This window comes from Camelus dromedarius, chromosome 1 (assembly GCF_036321535.1).
Source record: "Camelus dromedarius isolate mCamDro1 chromosome 1, mCamDro1.pat, whole genome shotgun sequence".
NCBI classification, from domain to species: Eukaryota; Metazoa; Chordata; class Mammalia; order Artiodactyla; family Camelidae; genus Camelus; species Camelus dromedarius.
In genome coordinates, this window is record NC_087436.1 from 75,296,176 (window position 1) to 75,318,628 (window position 22,453).

General features: G+C 41.6%; 1 protein-coding gene across 2 annotated transcripts in view; it reads left to right on the forward strand.

Annotated features, from left to right (window-relative positions):
* The first annotated feature begins 11,814 nt into the window (after positions 1–11,814).
* Positions 11,815–22,453, forward strand: part of FRAS1 (Fraser extracellular matrix complex subunit 1) — a 408,983-nt gene continuing 398,344 nt past the window's right edge. For both annotated transcript variants that reach the window (XM_064485618.1, XM_031432509.2), the window contains exons 1-2: positions 11,815–12,493; positions 19,143–19,174. In XM_064485618.1, the coding sequence (XP_064341688.1) occupies positions 12,418–12,493; positions 19,143–19,174 (108 nt within the window). In that variant the 5' untranslated portion in view covers positions 11,815–12,417. The remainder of the gene's footprint in view (positions 12,494–19,142; positions 19,175–22,453) is intronic.

Consider the following 22,453-nt stretch of genomic DNA (forward strand, 5'->3'; position numbering starts at 1 on the left):
TGTTTGGTTTCCTGGAGCTATATCATATTTTAGTCCTTTAAATTTTGAAAATGTCATCAGTTTTATCTTTTAGGCTACTGATTAAAGTCTTCAGCTATGTATGTTTTATTGTTGAAATCTTTCGTAAAGTTTTTCTTATTTTGGAAATTATGTATTTTCCCAAAACTCATGTATTCTTGACTGCTCTTTTTTCATACATGTCAAAGCTTGTTTTACAAAAATATTATCCTTTGAAATAACCCTGAGGATATAAACTTAATCTTTTCAAGAGTTTCCTTGCATTTCTTACATAACACTTTTTGCTCTGGGATAGGTTATTTTGTTTGTTCATCTTTAAATTTCTGTTTCAAGCTGTCATTCTTTTCTCAGAGACCCCAAACTAAAGAGCTCTATGGATAAATGTAGGTAAGATTCCTTCCAATTACATGGGCACTGGGCAGGCAGGCAGCTGGGGTACTCTGTAACTGCCTAAGTTAAAAAGGCATTACTCTGGGTGCAGTGCTTTATGCCATGGATAACACTAATTAATGTGACTATCCATCAGAGTGTTATTTATTTTTAACTGATGTAGGCAGCCATTTATGGAATCCCCACAATTGTATTGAAAATGAAGACAACTGAGACTGTTTTTGGTGGCATATGTAAAGTAGCATCATATGAACAACTTTCCAGTTCAATTCAAAGCTTTCAGTCTTTTAATATATTCAGACTATAAGAGGATTTATAAATAGAGTCATGGGTGAAAACAACTGCCCTCTTTATTTTCAAATACATTTTAGAAAATCAGAATAGAAAACATTTTTTCCCGTTTTTTTCTATGAGGGGAGAATACAGAAAAATCATGCAATTCTAGCCATGCTAGATCGTAAAGGTATATATACACATAAACTTGGTTCTGTCTTTGGATATCTATGAAATTAATTTCATTTTTACAGCAGTTCTTTCCCTTTAACTTGTTTGAGTGGGCACTCTTTCTTGCAACAGGTCTCTCTGACTACAACATCATATGTAAATTAAGGCAGTTACATATCTTTACATTTTATTAAAAGATTTGGCCTCACTTCATTGCAAGTTAAATTTTCTATACTAATACTACATTTGATGCATCACAGGTTCAGATTCATACTGATATATTTTGGTGAGGAGAGGCATAATGGAGGATGCTAAAGAAGGATGCTGAAGTTGGTTAATAGAGAGCCAACTCAAGGAGATACCAACATTTCTCCCATCTCAGAGGCACTCTCAAATTCTGCACACTTTTTGGTTCAAAACAAGATATGAAGAGACACGGGGTCATGGTTCTTCACTGTCACTTTCCCACTTTCCTTTTTGTCTTGTGCCCACATGGGAAATATTTCTCAACTCTACAGCCTCCTAAAACTGACAGCAGGTTCAGGACTGCCTGTCTGCCAGGGGACTCCCATGAGAACCCAAGGCCAGTTTCTCCCTGTCTTTTCAAAACCCACAATCACTTTAAGATTGAATCACTCCAGGGGCACTGAAGCCAGACTTATTGCAGTTCAGATGTTACTAGATACTTATAGGATAAGAGATAAAAAGAGCAAAATTAAATGTTAATGGATTAATATGAGCAAACATACCAGATTCACAATGATAGTAAAAGTTGTGGCTCTGATTATATCATCATTGGAAATCTTTAAAAAATAAAGACACTAAAAGCTACTTAGTTTTCCATGGATCAAGGTATGGGATCATTACCTTTGCTTTGCTTCTCATTCACTATTAGAGAAGTATCATCATTATCATCATTAACATCATCATCAGTTTTGATTTATCTGAATAGCCTGCTGAAATAGACCTCCGGGTACATTTACACATCCAATTACTACAAGATGATTATTCACAGCCTTAAAACTGCCTCACACTTAAAAATGCCTGAGCCAGCTGAAAATTCTTAGTAATCATAATAATCACTCGTATGGTGCTCTTAATGTTTCAAAAGATTTTCATATCTATTTTCCTAATATGAGCCTCCAAACCTGTTTGATAAGTAAATCCCAAGTATTATTATCTCCCTTGTACAGATGAGGACTTAGGAGATCTATTAATGACTTTATCTGAAGTCAGTCAATCACTCAGTCTTAGAACTTAGATTGCATCCTAGGTATTACTTCCTGGGCTTCATGAGATAGCACAGTCTCTCTCCTTGGTTTGTGGAGTCCAGTATCTTTGGATTGCAGTGAAAATAATCTCAAAGCCATGAGTTTACTTCTGAGAATGTGGACTATGTTGCTCTTTGTCATTTCTGCTTTGAGGTCATTAAAAGGCCTTGGTGGTGGGGAATGGGGGAGCCCAGGACACATCAGGAGGCTTGAATTCACTAAAGTTGATTCCTAGTTGTGTTATGTCAGAAAGAACACCTTGAAAATAAGTTGGCTTCAGGAGCAAGCTTGGCACTCTGCTGAGTTTTTCCTCAAAGAGGATATTTGGTAATTACTACCTCAGGACTCTTTATTATCTTCGTATGTGCTATTGACCAGATGTTTGTGTCCCACTCCCTACTCCTGCCCCAATTTGTATGTTGAAACCTACGCCCAACGTGATGGTATTTGGAAGTGGGGGGCATTTGGGAGGTGATTAGGTCATGAGAGTGGACTCATCATGAATGGGATTAGTGCCCTTGTAAAAGAGGCTCCAGAGAGCTTCCTTCCCTTTCTGCCATGTGAGGTTACAGCCAGAAGTCAACTGTCCATGAACCAGGAAGCCCTCACCAGACACTGCATCTGCCTGCACATTCATCTTGGACTTCCCAGCCTCCAGAACTGTGGACAATAAGTTTCTGTTGTTTATAAGCCACTCAGTCCATGGCATTTCATTATAGCAGCCTAAATGGACTAAGATATGTGGTATGTGATTAAAATATTTTTTTTTTAGAATGGCCATTGTGGTTATCTCCCCAATATCCATTCTACTTTCTCTTACTAACTACCAACTTTTCATTCAAGTATCCACATTGTCCCCAGAAAGCCATGTACTTTGGGAGCCCTGGTTTGTGTCTGTTATTCTGGAATAATTATGAGTTCATTCTTTATCATTATTTAAAATATCTTGGTTTGTACAACAAATTAGTCACCCTAATTTGGGGAGAATTTAACTCAGCTCCTGACCGTAGGGATGGGGCATGTCTTATGACTCACATCTCCGCTAGTTCATGAAATCCCAAACTCTGTTAAACATGTTGATTTAGGGATGAGCATGGGAGTGAACATGAACCAGTGAAACACAAGGAAATGTCTGCTGGGGGTTCACAAGAAAATAGATGCCTAGCTTTTTTTTAGATGGTTCTGGATCACTTCTCTTTATTTTTTTTAATTTTAATTTTAATTTTTTTTAGGTTTTTTTTTTTATTGAGTTATAGTCTGTTTACAATGCTGTGTCAATTTCTGGTGTACAGCACAATTTTTCAGTCATACATGAATATACATATATTTGTTTTCATATTCTTTTTCACCATAAGCTACTACAAGATATATTTCCCTGTGCTGTACAGTATAAACTTATTTATATATTATATATATACCTGTCAGTATCTACCAGTCTCAAACTCCCAGTCTGTCCCTTCCCACTCACCTCCCCCTGGCAACCACAAGTTTGCATTCTATGTCTGTGAATCTGTTTGTGTTTTATATTTAAGTTCATTTGTCTTCTTCTTCTTCTCCTTCTCCTCCTTCTCCTCCTTCTCCTTCTCCTCCTCCTCCTTCTTTCTTCTTCTTCTTTCTTCTTCTTTTTAGATTCCACATATGAGCGATCTCATATGGTATTTTTCTTTCTCTTTCTGGCTTACTTCACTTAGAATGACATTCTCCAGGGACATCATTGTTGCTGCAAATGGCATTATGGTTTCATTTTTTATGGCTGAATAGTATTCCATTGTATAAATATACCACAATTTCTTAATCCAGTCATCTGTCGATGGGTATTTAGGCTGTTTCCATGTCTCAGCTATTGTAAATAGTGCTACTATATGAACTTTGGGGTGCAGGTGTCATTTTGAATTAGGGTTCCTTCTGGATATATGAGAGGAGTCAGATTGCTGGGTCATATGGTAAGTCTATTCCTAGTCTTTTGAGGAATCTCCATACTATTTTCCACAATGGCTGCACCAAGCTGCATTACCGCCAACAGTGTTGGAGGGTTCCTTTTTCTCCACAGCCTCTCCAGCATTTATCATCTGTGGACTTTTGAATGACGGCCATTCTGACTGGTGTGAGGTGATACCACATTGTAGTTTTGATTTGCATTTCTCTGATAATTAGTGGATCACTTCTCTTTAAATTGGACTTAAAAAAGCATGTAGCTTTGAGAACTGCTGGCAGTTATTTTGTATCTAAAAGCAGGATCCCATTCCCTAGTACCTCCATTAAAAAAAACAAAACCCTAATTACCGCAAAAAAAAAAAAAAAAGCAAGATTCAAGAAGGTGAAGTTGACACAGTGGAAGGCAGCATTCATCAGGATAGGCTAGGTTACTCTGAAGGAACAAGCAACCCCCAAATCTACGTTGCTTAACAAAATAAAGTTTATTTCTCACACTACTAGTCCACTGAGTGTTGGCAGGGTCTTTGTTGCAGAGTCATTCGGGGACTTGAGCTTACAGAGTCTCCACCATCTAATGATGCTGCCATCATAGTTTTCAAACTTCACTGAGGTGGGGCCGGGAGATTGCTATAGTTGCTTTGGCTTGAAAGTGATGAGCCCATTGTGCAAAACAGTGCTGTCCAGTAGGAGCATAATGTGAGCCACATGTGTAATTATTTTGACTAACTTTACTGTTATTCTTATTGTTATTACCAAATTTGGAGGTAATGTTTATTTGCTAAGATTTTTTTGTTTATTGTCCACTTTCTGTTTTAAATTAGAATATAATTTACATATGGTAAATTTACCCTTTTTGGTGTATAGTTCTATACATTTTGACAAACCCATACAGTTAGGCACATACCATTACAAGCAAGTTTTAGAACAGTCTCATCCTTCCCGAGAATTACTCTTCACCCTTTGTTAATAACCCCTCCTTCTACCCTCAGCTCTTGGCAACCATTGTTTTCTGACTGTGTGGTTTTGCTTTTCTAGGATGTCACATAAATGAAATCACAGCATGCAGCTTTTTGAGTTTGGATTCTTTCACTTAGCATAATGCATTTGAGATTCATTTATGTTGTGGTATCAGTAGTTTGCTCCTTTTTGTTGCTGAATAGTATTCTGTTTTACAGAGGTAGCACAGTTTGTTTATCCATTTCTCAGTCGAGGGACATTTGGGTTGTTTCTAATTTTTGGTTACTAATAAAGCTAATAAAAACTTTTATGTACAGGTTTTTCTGTGAACATGGTTTTTCATTTCCCTTAGGTAAATATTTAGGAGTAGGATGGGTAGGTCATATGGTAACTTCATGTTTAATTTTATGAAGGACTGCCAAACTGTGTTCCCAAGTGTCTGCACCATTTTGCATTAACACCAGCAATATGTATGAGAGTTCCAGTTCCTCTACTTCCTTGCTTGTGCTTGATATTATCAGGTTTTTTTCTCAACCATTCTCATAGATTAGTGGACTTACATAAGCCTAATTTTTGAGAAGCCACATTTTAAAAAGTAAAAAGAAACAGGTTAAGTTAGTTTTAATAATACATTTTAACATAATATATTAAAATAGTATTATTTTAACATGTAGTTAATGTAAAAATGAATGAGATATTGCATATTCTTTTTTGGTGTGTGTACCAGGTCTCTGAAATCTAATAGATATTTTATATTTGCAACACATCTCAGTTTGGACTAGTCACCTTTTAAGGGCTCAGTAGCCACCTGTGGGTGGTGACTGCTGCATTGAGCAGTGCAGGTCTAGACCTGGTTACATGGCCCCATCTAAGTGTGAGTGGGCTGGGAAAATGTGATGTCCCATGTTACCTGGGAAATGTTGGTAGGTAGCAAAGTCTATCTCAAAGACAGAGAAGAGAAAAAGAATTCAGGTACTTTATACATCATTAAAGTACTAAATTGAACCCAATCTGAAAGTCTTCTAAGGAAAGCCTTAGTTTCTAGTTATGATAGACAGTAAATGTCACACATATAGTTTAAGCAAGTTTGAATTACCTGATTCTGTTATTTGAAAATTTCTCCTATATAAATTTGCATTGCACAGTTAAGTAGGCGTTCAGTATAGAAGAAAGAGAAAATACAGAGAAGCTAAAAAGAGAAATTAATACTCACTTGGATTCTCAGGGGTAATATTTTGGTGTATATCCTTTGAGATATGTGTGTATGAATATGTGTGTATAAATGCATGAGTATACATGTGTACAAGCAAAATCATTGGACCAGTGTATTATTTACTTATGACCCATGTTTTTCATGCAACAATATTTTAAAAACATCTTTCCATGTCAATAAATACACATTTAAGTTATCATTTGAAATCTCTGTGTAATATTCCATTTTATGGAGGAATCACAATTCACTCAGCACATTCTGTATTATAGGTTGTTCCAAGTACTCCCTTGTTTAAATTGGGGCGGGGCAGAGGTAGTGTGCTTTAGAATACCTCCTTATATGGAGCAATAGCAAGGTGTATTTGGAAATTCTGTTTCCTTTCTCTCTCACCTCTTCTTTTTACACCTGGCCTCCTCTCAGTTCTTTCAGTAGAAATAAATACAAATGGAGATTACAGCTCAGCATGGTGACTGTTAGTAGGATTAGTGTCCTATAAAATTGTCAGTAATGTTTTCTCATTACTATGACTACATTGTACTTATAACCAGTATTTCTTAGACAGGTAGGTTATTCCAGATGTTCTAGGTGTAACCAGAAGATAATCGGTGATACACAGAATAACAAAGTTTTAAAACAATCTGACAGTAAATATGTCATAGTAAAGTGTAGGCTGAATCAGGCCTAGACCTGTAGCACTTTTATTTAAAAAACAAAAGCCAGTGTGATCTGTGTGGAAAGAAATTGATTTAATGTGCAGAGATGATCTATCTCCTTTTTCTTTATTGGCTGCTGTGACCATTTGATATTTTCAGTGACCTCTGAAGCCTGGCTTTTTGCTGTGTTGTTACGATAGACACGGGTGATATTAAAAAATATTTAACAACCTGTGAGGCAGGGCACTGACCAGTGGGAGACTGCTACAACTGCAGTGACCAAACCAGAGTGGAAGGGTTGGGTGCCGTCTGAGTGGGGAAGATAAAACAAGGAAACAAATTTAAAACTTGGGTTTTTTAAAAAATTATATAAAGCCCTTTTTCTTGGTTTTTGTCTTGCATGTCCTTCCATTGACACTGCTGGGGAAATTATCATTTCCCATAAAAATAAATGGTAAATAGCTACTTTCTTTCTGTAGAGCAATATCCAGTTTCACAGAAAAGGATTAATATCCTGAATATATGAAGCACCCTTACAATTTCACAGATATTCAAAAACTCCAGTAACAGAAAAATACAAAGAGGCTATTCAGACACACAAAGAAATATAATAAATATAAGAAGAAGTGTTTTCCCTTACTAATGAGCAAAGAAATGCAGATTTAAAAAATACATGTGTTTCACTTGTCTAACATCTGTAAAGTGGCTAGCTTGCATCAGATATGGTGCCAAACACTTGCATCTTATTTGATGTAAACAAAAGTCCTGTGAGGTGGTCACTATTTTAATGTACATTTTACAGACAGGGAATCTGAGGTTCAGGGAGTTTAATATGCCTAAGGTGACACTGTTAATAAGTGGTTTTAAGCAAAAGGCTATTTTACCTTTTGAGATTTGCAAAGATTTAATGATAGTATGAAAATGAAAACTCTGCATGCCTTTGAACCAGCAATTAAACCTATGAGAGTTTATCTCAGGGAAATAATTGGGTAACTGCACAAAGAAATTTTATAAGAATGATTAGTGCTGTATGATTTATAAGAGCAAGAAATTGGAAACAATGTAAATGTTCTTCAAAAGAGTATTGGTATCCATGTAGTATAGACCCAAGCAGCTCTTAAAAGGAATGAAGTGGATCAATAAGACTTGTTTTGGAAATTTGTGGCCTAGTTATCTTGTTCAGTGGGAGAAAAAAAGGCAGGTTGCAAAATATTCTGACTCTATTTTTGTAAATAGAATTATGTTTAGTTAAGTAGAGAAAAATGTCTGAATGTATTTGCTGTGGTTATCTGTGTGGAGGGGTTAGATTATAGCAGAGCCCATCAGTTTATAGTTCTGGATATTTGAATATTCTTTTTGCTCTAACCATTTGAAGCAGAAAAATAAAAGGAACAAATATTGTCACATGCCCAAACTCACAAACTAGAACCAGTGTATCAACACTGCAGAAACACTCCCAGGGCAGGTGAAAGGAGATCAGAGAAGGCTCATATAGAGATGATAGAAGGTGCAACACATCCAGTGTGCAGAAGGAAGACAGAGAGCAGCCAAGGATGGGGGACAAGCGGGAGAAACAGAAAGGAAAGCAAGGTGGAAGAGCAGGAAAGCAGAGTGAAGACAGGTTGGAGAAATAGTAGAGCAATTGCAACGAAGGTCAGCAAAGCCTGAGTGTTCATAGGAAAGGTTCAACCTGGGGCCTTGCTGGGAGGCAAGATAGTGTAGCTAAGGGTAGTTAAGATAATCAAGGGCAGGGGCTCTGGAGTGAAGCCACATAGTTAGTGCTTGCTGAATATGCATGTGTTCCTCGGTGGGCTCCAGCTCCCCTTGCAGTTAGGTTGGGACCATGTAAGTCTTGCCACTGGACTCTGAGAGGAAGGGCTGAGGCCCTTGGGACTACAGTGGCTCCTTTATCGCTCTCTGGCCCTGATGCAGAAGCAGTGCATGCCTTGTGTTCCATGACGGCTTGGCAAGAAGGGCTTATCAATGCCCAGGAGCCAATGTGCAGGGGCCATTAGTGTCTAGGGGCCAGGATGTGGCTGAGAAGTAAACATGTTGTTTTCAGACACTGTGATTTGGGGGTTTGCCTGTCATTGCAGCTAGAGTTGCTTCCTCTAGTATCTTTGTTATGTATTAGCTGTCTGACTTTGGACAGATTACTTACGTCTCTGAGCATCAGTTATTTCTCCTGTAACAGGAAGTAATGAGAGTACCTATCTCACAAGGCCATTGAAGGATTAAATGGAAAAGTGTACAGTGTTAGGCACAAAGTACTTAAAATGTGTTAGTTATATCATCATTGTTGTTGTTACTGTCATTTACACCAGGAACTGATAAATCAGTTCCCCAAAATGGGCAGCAACAAGGCCAGAAAAATGCCCTTAGATGATAGCAGGACTGATCCAAGGAGATGTTGTGTGACATGCTAACAGAAGTTGAAACCAGACATAAGTTGAAATCAGACATATGAATGAAAAGACTTGAGGATATAGACCCAACTTTCTCTGACTAGTGAACTGCTAGCTTCCATCATGGAAGCATCGGTTGTTGGAAAGAAGCACTAGTCAGTAGGGGTTGACATATAGAGATAAGCTAGTTATGATTAGTTGCATATCTATAAAAGTGCTTACTGAATTTCCACCATTATTTAATTGGTTATGTTAATATAATTCTTTTCTCAACATTTTAATTTAAGTGGCCATAGAGGGCACTAGATATGCCTCATATTACTGAATTGTTGGTTTACCTTTTCAACCATTTGGTCATCCAGGGATCTTGGTACATGGACGGACTCTGGGCCTGTCAACTCTCTAGCTGATTAGGGTGATGTGAGTGGGCCAATGCTGTGTCCCTGTGCTGGGCTGATGGGGGAGTAGGGGTGTTATAAATAATACAGCATAAGATGAATTTGGGGTAACTCAGTAGTGCCATTCTCCCCACCCTCCTTCCTTCCTTCCTTCCTTTCCTTTCCTTTTAAAAAAGTGGCATATTTGCATTTAACACAAGAATAACAGATGTCTTATTGAGACTTATTTGAGTGCCATGATTGTATGATTTTTTTCAATAAAATCAGATTGGTTCTTGAGAGAACAAATTGTTTAACTTACTCCCAGTCAGTGGTGGCTACAAGTTTTCTGTAAGAGGAGGTTGGGTTGAGATGTGGTTGACAGAGTGTGTTTCAAGCTGAGCTTTCACAGCACTTTACATGGAATTGAGAAAATGTCAACTTTCTAAAATAAAAAAAGGGAAGGGGATCATTTTTGGGGGGAATGAGGGTTAGGACACTCAACCCCACTTTATGTGGCCACTGCTCTCAGGGACTCACTATTTTGCTCAGTTCATTCTTTCAACAAACATCTAATGAGCACCTACTATGTGCTTCAGATGCAAAGGTTCCTGAGACCGCCACAGCCCAGAAGAGACTAAGGGTGAGTTGCACACCCCCTGGGTCCTGTAAATACTCAAACATCAGGGCTAGGCTGTAGATGTTCCCTTCTGCTTTGGCTAATTGTAATAGTTACAGGGATCTGCCAGTTACAACTTACTGAGTTATTCTAAAAAGTGAATCGTTCAGTGTAGCATCAGTGTGAAGTAGAATGTCTGCCAGATTTAAGATGGTGGTGAAGACTGAAAATAAGTGGAGTCCCCTAGCAGTTTCACAGCTCTGCGTTCAATGCTTGGACAAACTCCCCTCTAACAGGCTTGCCCATCTCAGGTCAACTGAGAGACCCAGGATGTCTCTTCTCTGGGCCAGTCAGAATCCAGCCAGCACCTCTCTGATGCAACTATTCTCATAAAAGCATTAACCCTAGACCAGCTATTTTTATTTGGCCCTATAATAAATAGCAGTCTTCACTCAGTCCTGACCTGGAATCAAGGCCTCCACTCTTCAAGTGTGTGCCCCAGTAGGCCTTGCCCTGACATTTACTTCCCAGTGTTTGGCATTTGGGGGCGCAGCTTGAGCCACCACTCCGAGACCTTGTAGTGTTCCACTGACAGCCTCCCTCAGGGAGAGGTAAAGGTGCATTGGCAGTGGGAAGTCCCGAGTTGGACACACACACCAAGGCGCTCCCAGGCTGCTGGTAAACCCACGATGCGATGTCCGGAAGGTCCCAAAGCGAGGAAAATGGATCAGACCTGCCTCACTTTCTTAGTCCAGCCGGAGTGGCTGGGTGTGGGGGTAGGAGTAGCGCCAGGGCCCTTGAATATGGGCATCACTCCCTGCTCCCACCAAGTGAGGGGTGTGGATCCGGTTCGCGGGTCCCTCAGCTGAGCAGGAGTAAGGGCAACGCCATCTTCCTCCCCACCCCCAACCCCTCCCTGGTGTGACCACTTTTGATCCCGCCCCAGACAAAGGCAATCTGAACTCCAGCAGAACGAATAAGGGGATCAGGTTGCTCTCTCGGCCTCCCCTCAACTCCCTCCTCCTCGCGTCTCTTTCCACGTGACTTTCTGGAATCTTTTGCCAAAGCTCCGAGGCTCTGGGTCCATTTTCACACCGAGCAAAGAAGAGGGGAGGGAGGCGAAGGGAGGCGGAGCGCGTGTCCTTTAAACGCGGGGATTCAAAGGGAGCCTTATTTTGTGCGTTTCCGGGCTCTCTGGTCCGAGTGGCTCTAGTTCGGGGGTCCTTTACAGCTTCTCTAGCTCTCTGCTTCCTGCATTTCAAATTATGGCTCCTGCTCCGCTCCCGTAATCACACTTCGACCCTGCAGACCCGCTCAGGGTGTACCGTGCGGAGGTGGCCGCCGGCGTGCAGAGAGCCGCGCCCCGCAGCCCTGCTCACCCTGGGCGAGCGGTGGGGGCGGGAAAGTAGCGGCTGCGTCCCCCGTGCCGCCGCCCCCGGCTTTCCTTGGGAGGTTTCCCATCGTCTGCTGCAGGGAGCTCAGCCCGAGGCGGCGCCGTGCGGCCGCAGCGCCTGCCAGTCCCGCGAGCTGCCCGCAGCGCGGCACAAAGTTTCCTGCGAGCCGCCCGGGGTGGCTGAGGTCCGCCGAGCCGGGTGACCCAGCCCAGAAGGAGGGGTGGGTGGGTCTTTCAAGGCTCCTAGCGACCCCCTCGGCCCACGCGGCGCCGACGTAGAGTGTCAAGCGAACTTTAAAAAGCTGCTGCCGAGGAACCTGCGCGAGGATCTCCACGGTTGGAGACACGGGAGCGGACGGGTCAGGCCTGAGGGAAAAGCTGGGAGATCCTATCAGCCGGTGACGGGCAACTTTCCGGCGAGATTTTGCCGCGGGGAACTGCGCCCTGCCTCCTCTTTTATTCTCCCAAGCTCAACCCACGTTGGCGTCCTGCTCTGCTGGAGAGCTGGGCGCGCTCTCCGCCCGGCAGTGAGGGAATTGCGTCCCCAGCCCGCCCCGGCGCCTCCAGGCTGATGTGAGTGTCGCTCTCGGCCCGTCCATCGCCTTATTTTCTCGGAGGTGACCGCCCGCCGCCCCCCGCTCTCGGTGCACCCAGCCCCGAGCGCCGAAGCCTGCGTTTTGGCCAAGAACTGGTTCTTGGATGCTGAAGGCTGGGATCCTCCAGCGTGGGTTCCGAGGCGGCAATGAGTGTCTTTAAAGTGTGGCTCGGGGTGGCCCTAGCATTGGCGGAATTTGCAGTATTGCCTCATCATTCTGAAGGTGAGAGAGCGGTGTCTTTCGTTTCTTTCTTTCTTTCTTTCGTGTGTGTGTGTGTGTGTGTGTGTGTGTGTGTGTGTGTGTGTATGATTGTGCTCTTTAAAAGGTCCACAGATTTATGGTATTGTGGGTCGGAAGTTTTTGGGGGTTGGGTGGGTGGGTGGCCGTGGAACTGGGGTGGGCTTTTTCTGAGAAGATTCCAACTCCTGATTGCTTTGCATGCAGATCACAAGCCCCACTCCCGCCTCCCTTTCTGCCCTAAGTGCGTTTGGGTGGGTGGGTGGCCGACTGAGGTGCCATCCCTGAAATTGGATTCTCTTTCTTCCCACTAACCCAGTGTCCCCGAAATGGATAGCAATTGTATGGAGCGTAGATGAGGAGTGAACAATTGCTCTTAGCTGTGTAAAAATACTTATGCTTCTATGAAACAGAGTCTGGCACCTTAAAACCTCCCGTCTGTCTCCCGCCATCCTCGCCCCTATAAATCTCCCGGTAAAGTCCAGTTAAGATTTTATAAGCTGGTTAGAGCGTGTTCTGGAGGTAGACAATTCAATTGCACTAAAAGAAAGCTCCCCAGTATGGAGAGGCACGAGCCTGCCTCTTCACCAGAAAAGAAGTGGTTAACAAGAGTTTAGCTCCATTCTCTGACTTCGCCCTCAGCCTCCCGGTTTTCCTCCTGGGCTCCAACCTACGTGTAAAACCCTGGAGCTGAGGGAGGGAAAGGAGACTGTGGGAATTGTCGCCATGATAGCGAGAGCAATCTGAGCTCAGGCAAATAAATGAATCGATAAGTAAATCAAGAGTTTGGGGGTTACGGGATGGCGGGTTCGGGGACGTGAGGCGCTGTGAGCTCCCACCTGCTCCGAGTTGAGGGGAAGTCGCCTAGCCAGTGCTTAGGGAGGGGGAAGGGAGCCGGCTGGCTGAGCGAGACGACTTAATCCACCGCGCCGGGCTCTCGGCTTCCCCTCCCGGCTCCATTCATTATTTGCCCGGCTGCGGGAAGAAGAGTTCACCTGCCCCGCCGCGCATCAGAGCCGCAGCGGCGGCCGCCGCGGGCGCGGGGCGGGGCGCCTTCTTCGAGCTGGTGCCGGCTGGGGGCGGCTCGCGGATGCAGACCCGGGAACCGGACTAGGGGAGGCGGCAGCCTCGGGGGAGGACAAAGCCCCGCCTCGGGTCGACCTGCAGCCCCCTGAGCGGCTGCCTTTTCCTAACTAGCTTCCAGGGAGAAAGTGGTGTGGCCTTCGAAATGCACAGCAGTGGGGACTTTCCGGTGGGCGAGGGTACCGCCTGCCCGCACCCTCCCAGGAAGTCTGTCAAGTGTGTACTGTTCCCGGGAAAAGCAGGTCTGGGGCCTGTGCAGCCTTTTTCAAACAGTGCCTAACCTGAAGAACTAGGTCTTTAGTGTGCGTGTGTGTGCAAACTTAAAAAACAACAAAAAACTTATAGGGCTTAATTATAGTAAAGCAGATGGGAGAGTCAACCCAGAATACAAATCTGAACTTGAGATTTAGAAAAATTACGTTTTCACTTGGTGGTGGCAGTTTCTTATTTAGGATCATATTCCAGCAACGCGGAAAACGTCCATCTGTCCCTGATAGCTCACCAGGGGGCAGTTGGAGATACATAGTTTTTCAGAAGTAAATCCCTTGAAATTACAAAAGCCATTATTATTAAGGGCCTGCAAGGTTCGCCCTTTGGAAGACTGATTGCTACCACGGTCAAAGTTTAAGGACGTCCAAAGTCTTCTGATGGGGGAGGAGGAGTGCAGGACGCGAGCGGCTCTATTCCAACAAAGATTCTTTGGAAACTTGGTTCCTTACTGTTTCACCCCACATTCAGACCATTCGAGAATCATTTTACAACTTGGATTGAGAGACGTCTCTGAATTTCCATCCAAGTCATAATGACGCCTATTCATTCATAATGAATGAATACGGACGTTTATTGAGCACATACTATTTGCTTGGCACTATGCTAAGCCTTTTACATACTTTATCTTATTTAGTTACTTTAATCAAACAGTCCCACAGCCCCCCCCCCCCCCAAATGAGACCTTTGATTTGGTTCCATCAGGATTTTCTTTCTCTTGAAAATAAGAGCATTGAGGTCAAAGACGGAACACTTAAGGATCTTAGAGATTTACTCAAGCTTTTATTATTAGCCTTGGCAGTGATTTTTAAAAATGGAAAAGACGCATTTACAAAAAATGGAAAAGAAGCATTCACATGTGCCTCTCTTGGTGTGACCTGCTCTGTGATACTCTTGCTGACCAGGCCGTGGCAGAGTTTGTCATTTTCTTCTCAATGCTCACCGCATACATGCTTCTATTACACCAGTTAATAATTCTACAATTATAATTGATAAAGTGCAACCTTCCTCACTTAACTCTCTGCTCACTGAGGGCATAGGATGGCTTCTAGTTATCCTAATGTCTCCAACTCAGCTCCTAGTACAAAATATATGCTAAAAAGCAGTAGTCAGGTGAGTGAGTATTGCCAAATCACATTTTGAATAAGCTCAGACTGGCCTCTCTGATAGGTTGCTGTGTGACCTTGAATGAACCACCTAACTTCTTTGGGCTGTGGTCTGTTATTTACCAAGTGCAGAAGTCTGCTAAGTGATAGCTCTAAAATACTTCTGCTAATCATACAGGATAGAAAAAGGAAAAAGATCAATATTTGCTGCCTTCTTTGTGGTCAGATGCAACTCTCTGATTCTGAATTTTATTTTAGTTATTAAAAGAAAAATGAAGCTTTACAAGCAGATTATTGGCAGTGTGATTGATTTTACATTGTCTTATATGGCCAAGCTGACAAACTACTATGATTTGGGAACTTAGTGAAAACAAGAGGTCACAGAGAAACATCTAGCAAACATGGCTGCTTTCTGAATCAGACGAGCTCCTCCATGATATTTTCTGGAGAAGCACGTCTTGAGTTGTGTTGACCCATGGAAATCCTGTGAAGTTACACTAGATAGAACATGTTGGTTTGGGGCTAGAGAAAGATTCTTCAATTGGAGGTTGAGGGAACTGAATTGTAGTCTGTGTCCATCACTTCCCATATGACTTTAGCCAATCGCACAATCTTCCAGGCTTTTTCCTTTAAATGCCATTAACAGACTGCACTGAAAAGGATTATCTGATAGCCACTGTGTTTTATTTATGGGTGGATCAGCATTTTTGGTTCCACTCTTGGCTGGAGAGTTCCTTCTGTGTAAGATTCAACACTTAAAACTCAATGTTAAGGAAGGAAAGACATCGGCTGGGAAAAGTAGCCCATCTCTTCATTCTTTCATTCCACAAATCTTTATTGAGAGTTTATGTGTCAGATTGTGTCTGCTAGGGGCATACAGACATCAAAAAATCATAATACCTGCCCTCGAGGAGTTTGCATACCTAGAAATAATTAGTGTAGGTAAGTAGCAGTAGGGATATGTGAACATTGGTACTTGGTGGGTTTCCCAATATTGAATAATAGCAACTTTGCATCTTATAGCTTTTGCAGCTACCTACTAGTGGAAATAAAGAGGTGTTGTATTGTCATAGGGTCTTATTTCCATCATATTACATTTCTATTCTCCTCTGGGGATCAGATTCTGGGTGTTACCCTCTGCATATAAATTCTTTAGTGAAGACACAGCCATCTGTATTCACTGTTGTGGACTTGAGTGGCCGTATCACTCAATTTTACTCAGACACAAGTAGTCATAAAATACTCTCCGCCACTTGGCTCAGCAGAGGGGAGGGGACTTCCACATGGCATATTTGAAGGCGTGCACCAAATCATACTATAGTTCAAAAACAGTTGGCTCGTTTTCATTTTAACTACTCTATTAATTTATCTGATTCCTGGTTGACAGTAATCAGGACATGAGCTATCCTGTCAGTCCAGAAAACGATTCTATTTTAACTGTTCCACAGTGTACAAGCCATATGCTGAATTATAGCAGAACATTAAGCTTGAACATTTAAATGCCAACTTGTGGCTGCTTGTTTCTAATGAGTCATGTTTTTGTGATATCATGCTCTCCACATGTCTTCATATCTCATGGTCATATCTGCCACTATTTCTTTGAACTAATGGGTCTGATATTTTGTGACTTTTGGATTAAACATCTCTAATACACTCAATTTACCAGGTATGATTTCTGTAGAGAATAGTTGCAGGGTGTGAGTACTGGTACAAATTGTATCTCAAATTTTCCTCTGAACACTTCAGATTTTATAGAGGTGTCTCGTAATAGAGTACATTATTATGTGCCAGAGGGCTTAAAAGCAGACATTTACTTGTTGTTTAAATAAATAAGAAGTAACATTTTGTCTGCGTGACATGCAAGGAAGGTACCAACCACATGGGAGGAAGGTCTCAAGATCTCAGCTTTCTCCTTCGCACTGTGTGATCACTTCACCCTGCAAACCTTTATGCAGTTTCTCACAGTTGTCAGAACTTAAATTACTTGCCACCTCAGCTGTGTTCCATGCCCTGAAACTGGCAAAGTTCTTGGTCAGAGATCTCCAGTTCCTCTTCTCTTATTTTTCTCATTTTCCCTTGAAGAAGGCCTCTTTCTCCTTCTAGATCTGCCTCATAGTCAGAATTCCTCTTAAGCCGGAGTTTCCTTTCAAGTTCAAGTAAAGCCCAAATCCACACCTCAGATAGAGTTGCAGACATTCCAGGACTCCTCAAGAAAAGAAGTTATGAGTGGAGAGAGTAACTTTGTTTTCCAAAGTATATGAGTTGATTAATTAGTGAAAAGGCAGAACCAGAAGCCACACCCAGCACTCAATGCTAGCAGACCTCCCGCCTTTGTCTGCTGGTGGGTGTGAAGCGTGTGCCAGGGTGGGAGAAATATGCTTACTTTATAGGACTGCATCTGGCATTGGGTGGTGATGAATGTTTGATGGGCCTGGGCATCACAGTGGAATGCTTTCCTTTCTCCAGAGGGAAGCAATGAATTTTGGAAGCTATGTTAATGGAGACTCATTTCTGCAGCTGCTTTCCGGGTAGAGCTGTTGTGTTTTAGTAAAGCCCTCAGAGGCCAAAGCTTATTTCTTTTAGAATTTTACATCCTCGAGCAACCCAAATTGAGTTATTTGCTTTCCCTAATGATGGAATTTATCAGCAGTTACACATAGTTTTGACTTGAGTTTCTAGCAGGTGTTTGGCTTAACCAAGTGTGTATGTAGTGCCGCACTCATTGCTTCATTTTTCCATGTTACAGGGAGTTTGTAACGTCTGTCTAAATTTCCAGAAATGGGTTTTGATATGAGTACTTGGATACTTCCTAAGACACCTGATTCCTTTTGGAGCTTTGAAAAGATACTGGCTTTTGGAAGGTAGTGCTGTGGAGGAAACCAGTACAATTTTTTGAGGATGGTCTTGTCTAAAGATTAAATTTTGTTTGTTTGTTTTAAAGGTTAAATTTTGTTAAGTTGTTCCTAAGTGATCATCTTTATGGTTAACTTTTAAACATCAGAAATAATTAAATATGTCCATTTAAGTAACTTAAGAATTGAATTGTGTTGATTTTTTTTTAGTTATATATGATATTTTATATATATCTATATCCAAATATGTGTTATGTGTGTGTGTGTGTATATATATATCTCCTATCTTATGATATACCATGGACTGAAATACTGTTTTTCGAATAGGATTTCTTGAAGAAAAATAAGTCAGTTACGAAGTATTTCCTCCCATGGTTTTATCTCAAGTTATTCTTATTTGAATGTAAAGGGCACAAAAGTCATTTCAATAAATTTACCCATGGAGATCTTTGATTCAAACCCCAAGTGTAAATAGCCATCTTATTTTCCTTGAAGACTGTTCTTAATTCCATTAGTGGTGGATAAGGTAGAGCAATCCTTTCCTGAGAAGTTGGTACTATTGAGACTTCATGAATGATCTGTTGGAGGCCAAGCATTGCAGTAAAACGTGTCCTTCCCTCTGGACAACAAGCGTGGCACAGTTGTCATGGTGTACTTCTGCCTTGGTGTGTGTATGCTATTCCAGTCTGTTTTGCAGCCCCAGTTTCTGAGATGGTAGCTGTTAGCAGACTGCCCACATGTTTGTAGATTAAATCTACACCTGTTGTGCTGTTCAAAAATTGGTTGAGAAAAAATATAATGTGGGCTGGACAGCTTCACAAAGAAGACAGATTCAAGTTCAAGGAACTTGAATAGACCAAGTGTATCTCCTGCAGGAAAGAAAAATCAGCCAAGGCATTGAGATATGAAAGTATTATCCTAAGATCCTAAGTTGGCCTCTTAGGTTGGAATGAGGAATTTGTGTAAGCAAAGAGTGGCGGAGAATCTTTGATAAGTAAATTGGGACTAGATTATGGAGGCTTCACTGATTAGTCATATAGGAGAATACACTGTATTTACAGCATGCCATTATAAATACATTTATCTTAAAATTCAAATAAGAAGTTTTGATAAAACTTTTCCTCATGCATGTCCAAGAAATGTTGTTTTGGTGTATGGGATTATTTCCTCATGGACAGAATGCTCAAGCATTTAAGATTTTGGAAAAAGCACAGTTTGTTGATTGTGATTCATATAAGATGCAATTCAGTCTAAGGTGACCAGGGCAGTGCCTGTTGGTCTGTTATGCATCCCTTTTAATTCTTGTTTTGTATTTTTTCCCTACAGGTGCTTGTGTCTATCAGGGCTCCTTGTTGGCGGTAGGTCATTCTTCATATGTTTGGTTTATTTCTTTTGAATGTAAAATGCTTGATTGAGGGTGCTGAGTGAGTGTGGTGACCCTGTCATTGTGAAATATGTTTATTTTCCTTCACAGTTTGAGGATTATCCCTCACCCTGGCACAATCATGCTCAATTACTTAATACCTTTTCCAGAATGAATTAGTTCCATTTGGATACTCAAGTATTGGAAAAGCAGTTCAAACCCCCAACACAATTTGCATTCCATGGCTGCCCTGTGAGTTCTTTCAATCAGAGAGAAAATTAGATCTTATTCTCTTGTCACATATGAACTAGGGCACAATTTGTTTATCTTCCTGTTGCATTTGCTTCTTCCTTTGAACTCCCCCTCCAAAAAAATGTACGATTATTGAGTACAATATGGAAGCTCCTGACTGGTGCTTTGAATTAGACATGTAAGTTTTGGTAAACAACAAACAAATTAAAATTTTATCTATGAACCTTTGCCACATAGAGTAGAATTGATTTTGAATGTAACGTCAGGATGACTTGGGGGAAAAACTGATGCAAGTCTCCTGCATTTCTTTTCATTAATAATGTACTGTGGTGCATAACAGTGTGTTAAGGCCTTATTGAAAAGACCGTCTACACTCCATCAACTCTAATAAATGGTGTGACAAGTCATTCTTCACCACTTTTTTATTCTGGTTTAATAAATGCTGTAATAAAAACAGAACTCAGGTGGTTGGAAAGGGTTTGCTCATTTACATCCCAACCTGCTATTGACATGTATGATACTAATATGCCATCTTGGATTATCCTTGTGCTATTGAAATAGATGAGAAATATTTGATGTATCTTGAGTCTAGATAATTATAGGTGTTCATAGTAGTAGTCTTGAATCTGAACTTCATGTAATATAGTTACTGCTCTGGAGATTTATGGGTTTTTTCCTTCCTTATATTTTTTTTATTAAAGAATCAGGAAAAAGCCATTTTACACTCTGTTTCTCATTCCATGCCCTTAAAAGCCTACTTTTCCTCCTGTTTATTCTTTAATACATTTTAGGAATCATTTTAAAATCAAAGTGCATCATCAGTTTTAGGCAGCTGTAGTGATATCATAAGACAAGTTAGTTGTCCATCTTAATACAAAGAAAACTGCTTATTGTACAGAGTACTTCATAGCTTTTCAATATATTTTCGTATCTATGGATTCATCCAATGCATACAATACACCAGTGAAATAGATGGGCCACATGTTATTTTACACCCTCCCCCTTTTTAATGAAGGACCAGGGATGAGAGAGAGTGATTTGCTAAAGGTAACTGACTATGAAGGGGTGGACCAGAACAAAACAACATGTCTTCTTTCTGTTGTTCTGCATGAATCTGAAGAAAAGTGGCTAGACTACCTTCTGTGTTTGATATGGCTATGTGGTGTTGTACATTTGAGTGTGAAAGCATAAAGTATGTAGAGAGGTTGGTTTGGTTCAAACAAGTTCAAGGTGTGTGCACCGGCCCACTCCTCACCCCTCCAGTGGCTTCTCAGCTTACCAAGACTCTGCTAAGTGCATTCCTTCACCTCTCCAGCCTGATGTGCTTTTTATTGCATTTATGCAGCTCTGTCAGAAACAATATATTTACCACAGCAATAAAGATTATTATTAAACAAATATTTATTGAGTGACAACTGTTGACTTGCTATTCTAGGCACTGAGAATGCATCACTGGACAGACAAAATCTTTGCCCTCCTGAAGGTCAGATTCTAATGAGTAGAGTATTTAGAATGGCAGATAAGTGCTATGGAGGAAAATAGCATGGGGTGGGGAGATAGAAAAGGCTGAACAGGGGACGAGGGTGGCTACCTGAAAGAGGGGGATAGGGAAGGCCTCCCTGAGAAGGTAAGGTGACATTTGAACAAAGACCCGAAGGAGGGCACTGAGACCTAGCTGCCCTGGATATGTAGAGGAAGAGGATTCCTGTAAAGTCTGAAGCACGAGCTTGCTTGGCTATTTGAAGGAGTGTGGAGGTCAGTGTGGCTGGAGCGCGTGATCGGGGCAGGGTGAGGTTGGCAGGAGGTCAGAGAGGTGGGCAGTGACAGAGCACATGGGGTCTTGTGTGGACTTTAGCTTGTCCTCTCAGTCAGGTGGGTGAGCCACTGGAGGAGCTAGCGCAGAGGAATGACAAAATCTGACTTACAGTTTAATTAAACTGCTGAAAGGTGAATATGAAAAGAAATAGCACTCCTGTTTCGAGGGAAACTGTGTCGAATACTTTAAAAAGAGGTGAGTCACTAAAAATTTGCTGTCAAATTAAGTGTAAGAGAAACAGCTATAAAAGATGGGGGAAAAAACACAAAGATCCAGGGAGATTCTGCATTCGGATTTATTTGCAACCACTAAATTCTCTTTCCATTTTAAGGAATTTCAAACTAGAAGTGGGCATGATGCGTTCTGGCCATAGCTAATTGTCTGTGTAATTCATTGCTGCTTTCTCTCCACCCGGCCTGGTCTTGAAGAAAAGCCCTGCACCTGCATCAGTGAAACTGAATGCATGTGCATTTATGTACTTTGAATTCAAATAGAGTTTAAGAACATTCGTGTACTGTTCCAGGATTTTCTGATTAAACAACTCCCTGGGTGAGAGGATTTCTGCGGTGGGAGGCTTCACAGTCTGGAGCTGGCTTTGAGGATGATGGCATAGTGTCCAGACCCAAACCCTGTAAATTCTACTCACGTGCGTTTTAGAGCTGGGAGTGACTTCCGAGGTCACGTGGTCCAAACTCTCCATTTTATAGGTAGGGAAACTGGGGCAGGGGTGTGAAGTTCTTGGGCTTCCTTCGTTTCTCAGGTGAGTAACCAGAAGTGGAAAGTAAGGTCTAGTTGAAAATGACAACGCATCAGCCATGCCCAGAATTCCATGAAACATCCCAAGCAGATGAGAGCATGGATCCAGGTCCTGGTTGCTAGACGCTAACTTGCAGCTTGTCTTGTGAGGATTCCTTCCATTGACACCTTTTCCATCTCATCACTTGTTGCCTGGGAAGCTGCCAGATAGAGTGGAGCGTTCACAGCCTTTGTTGTCCGACAGACTTTGTTCTGACTCTTCCTCGTCTGCTACAAACCAGCTCTAACCAAGTTACATAACCTTCCTGAATCTCTGTCACCTCTTATATGAAATGGGAATACACAGAGCCTCTCCTGAAGGGTTTTTATAAGAAAGTTAATGTGGGGAAGACACCCAGGTGCAGTGCCTGGCATGCACTTCTCTGCAATAATAAAATTCCTCTTTACAAC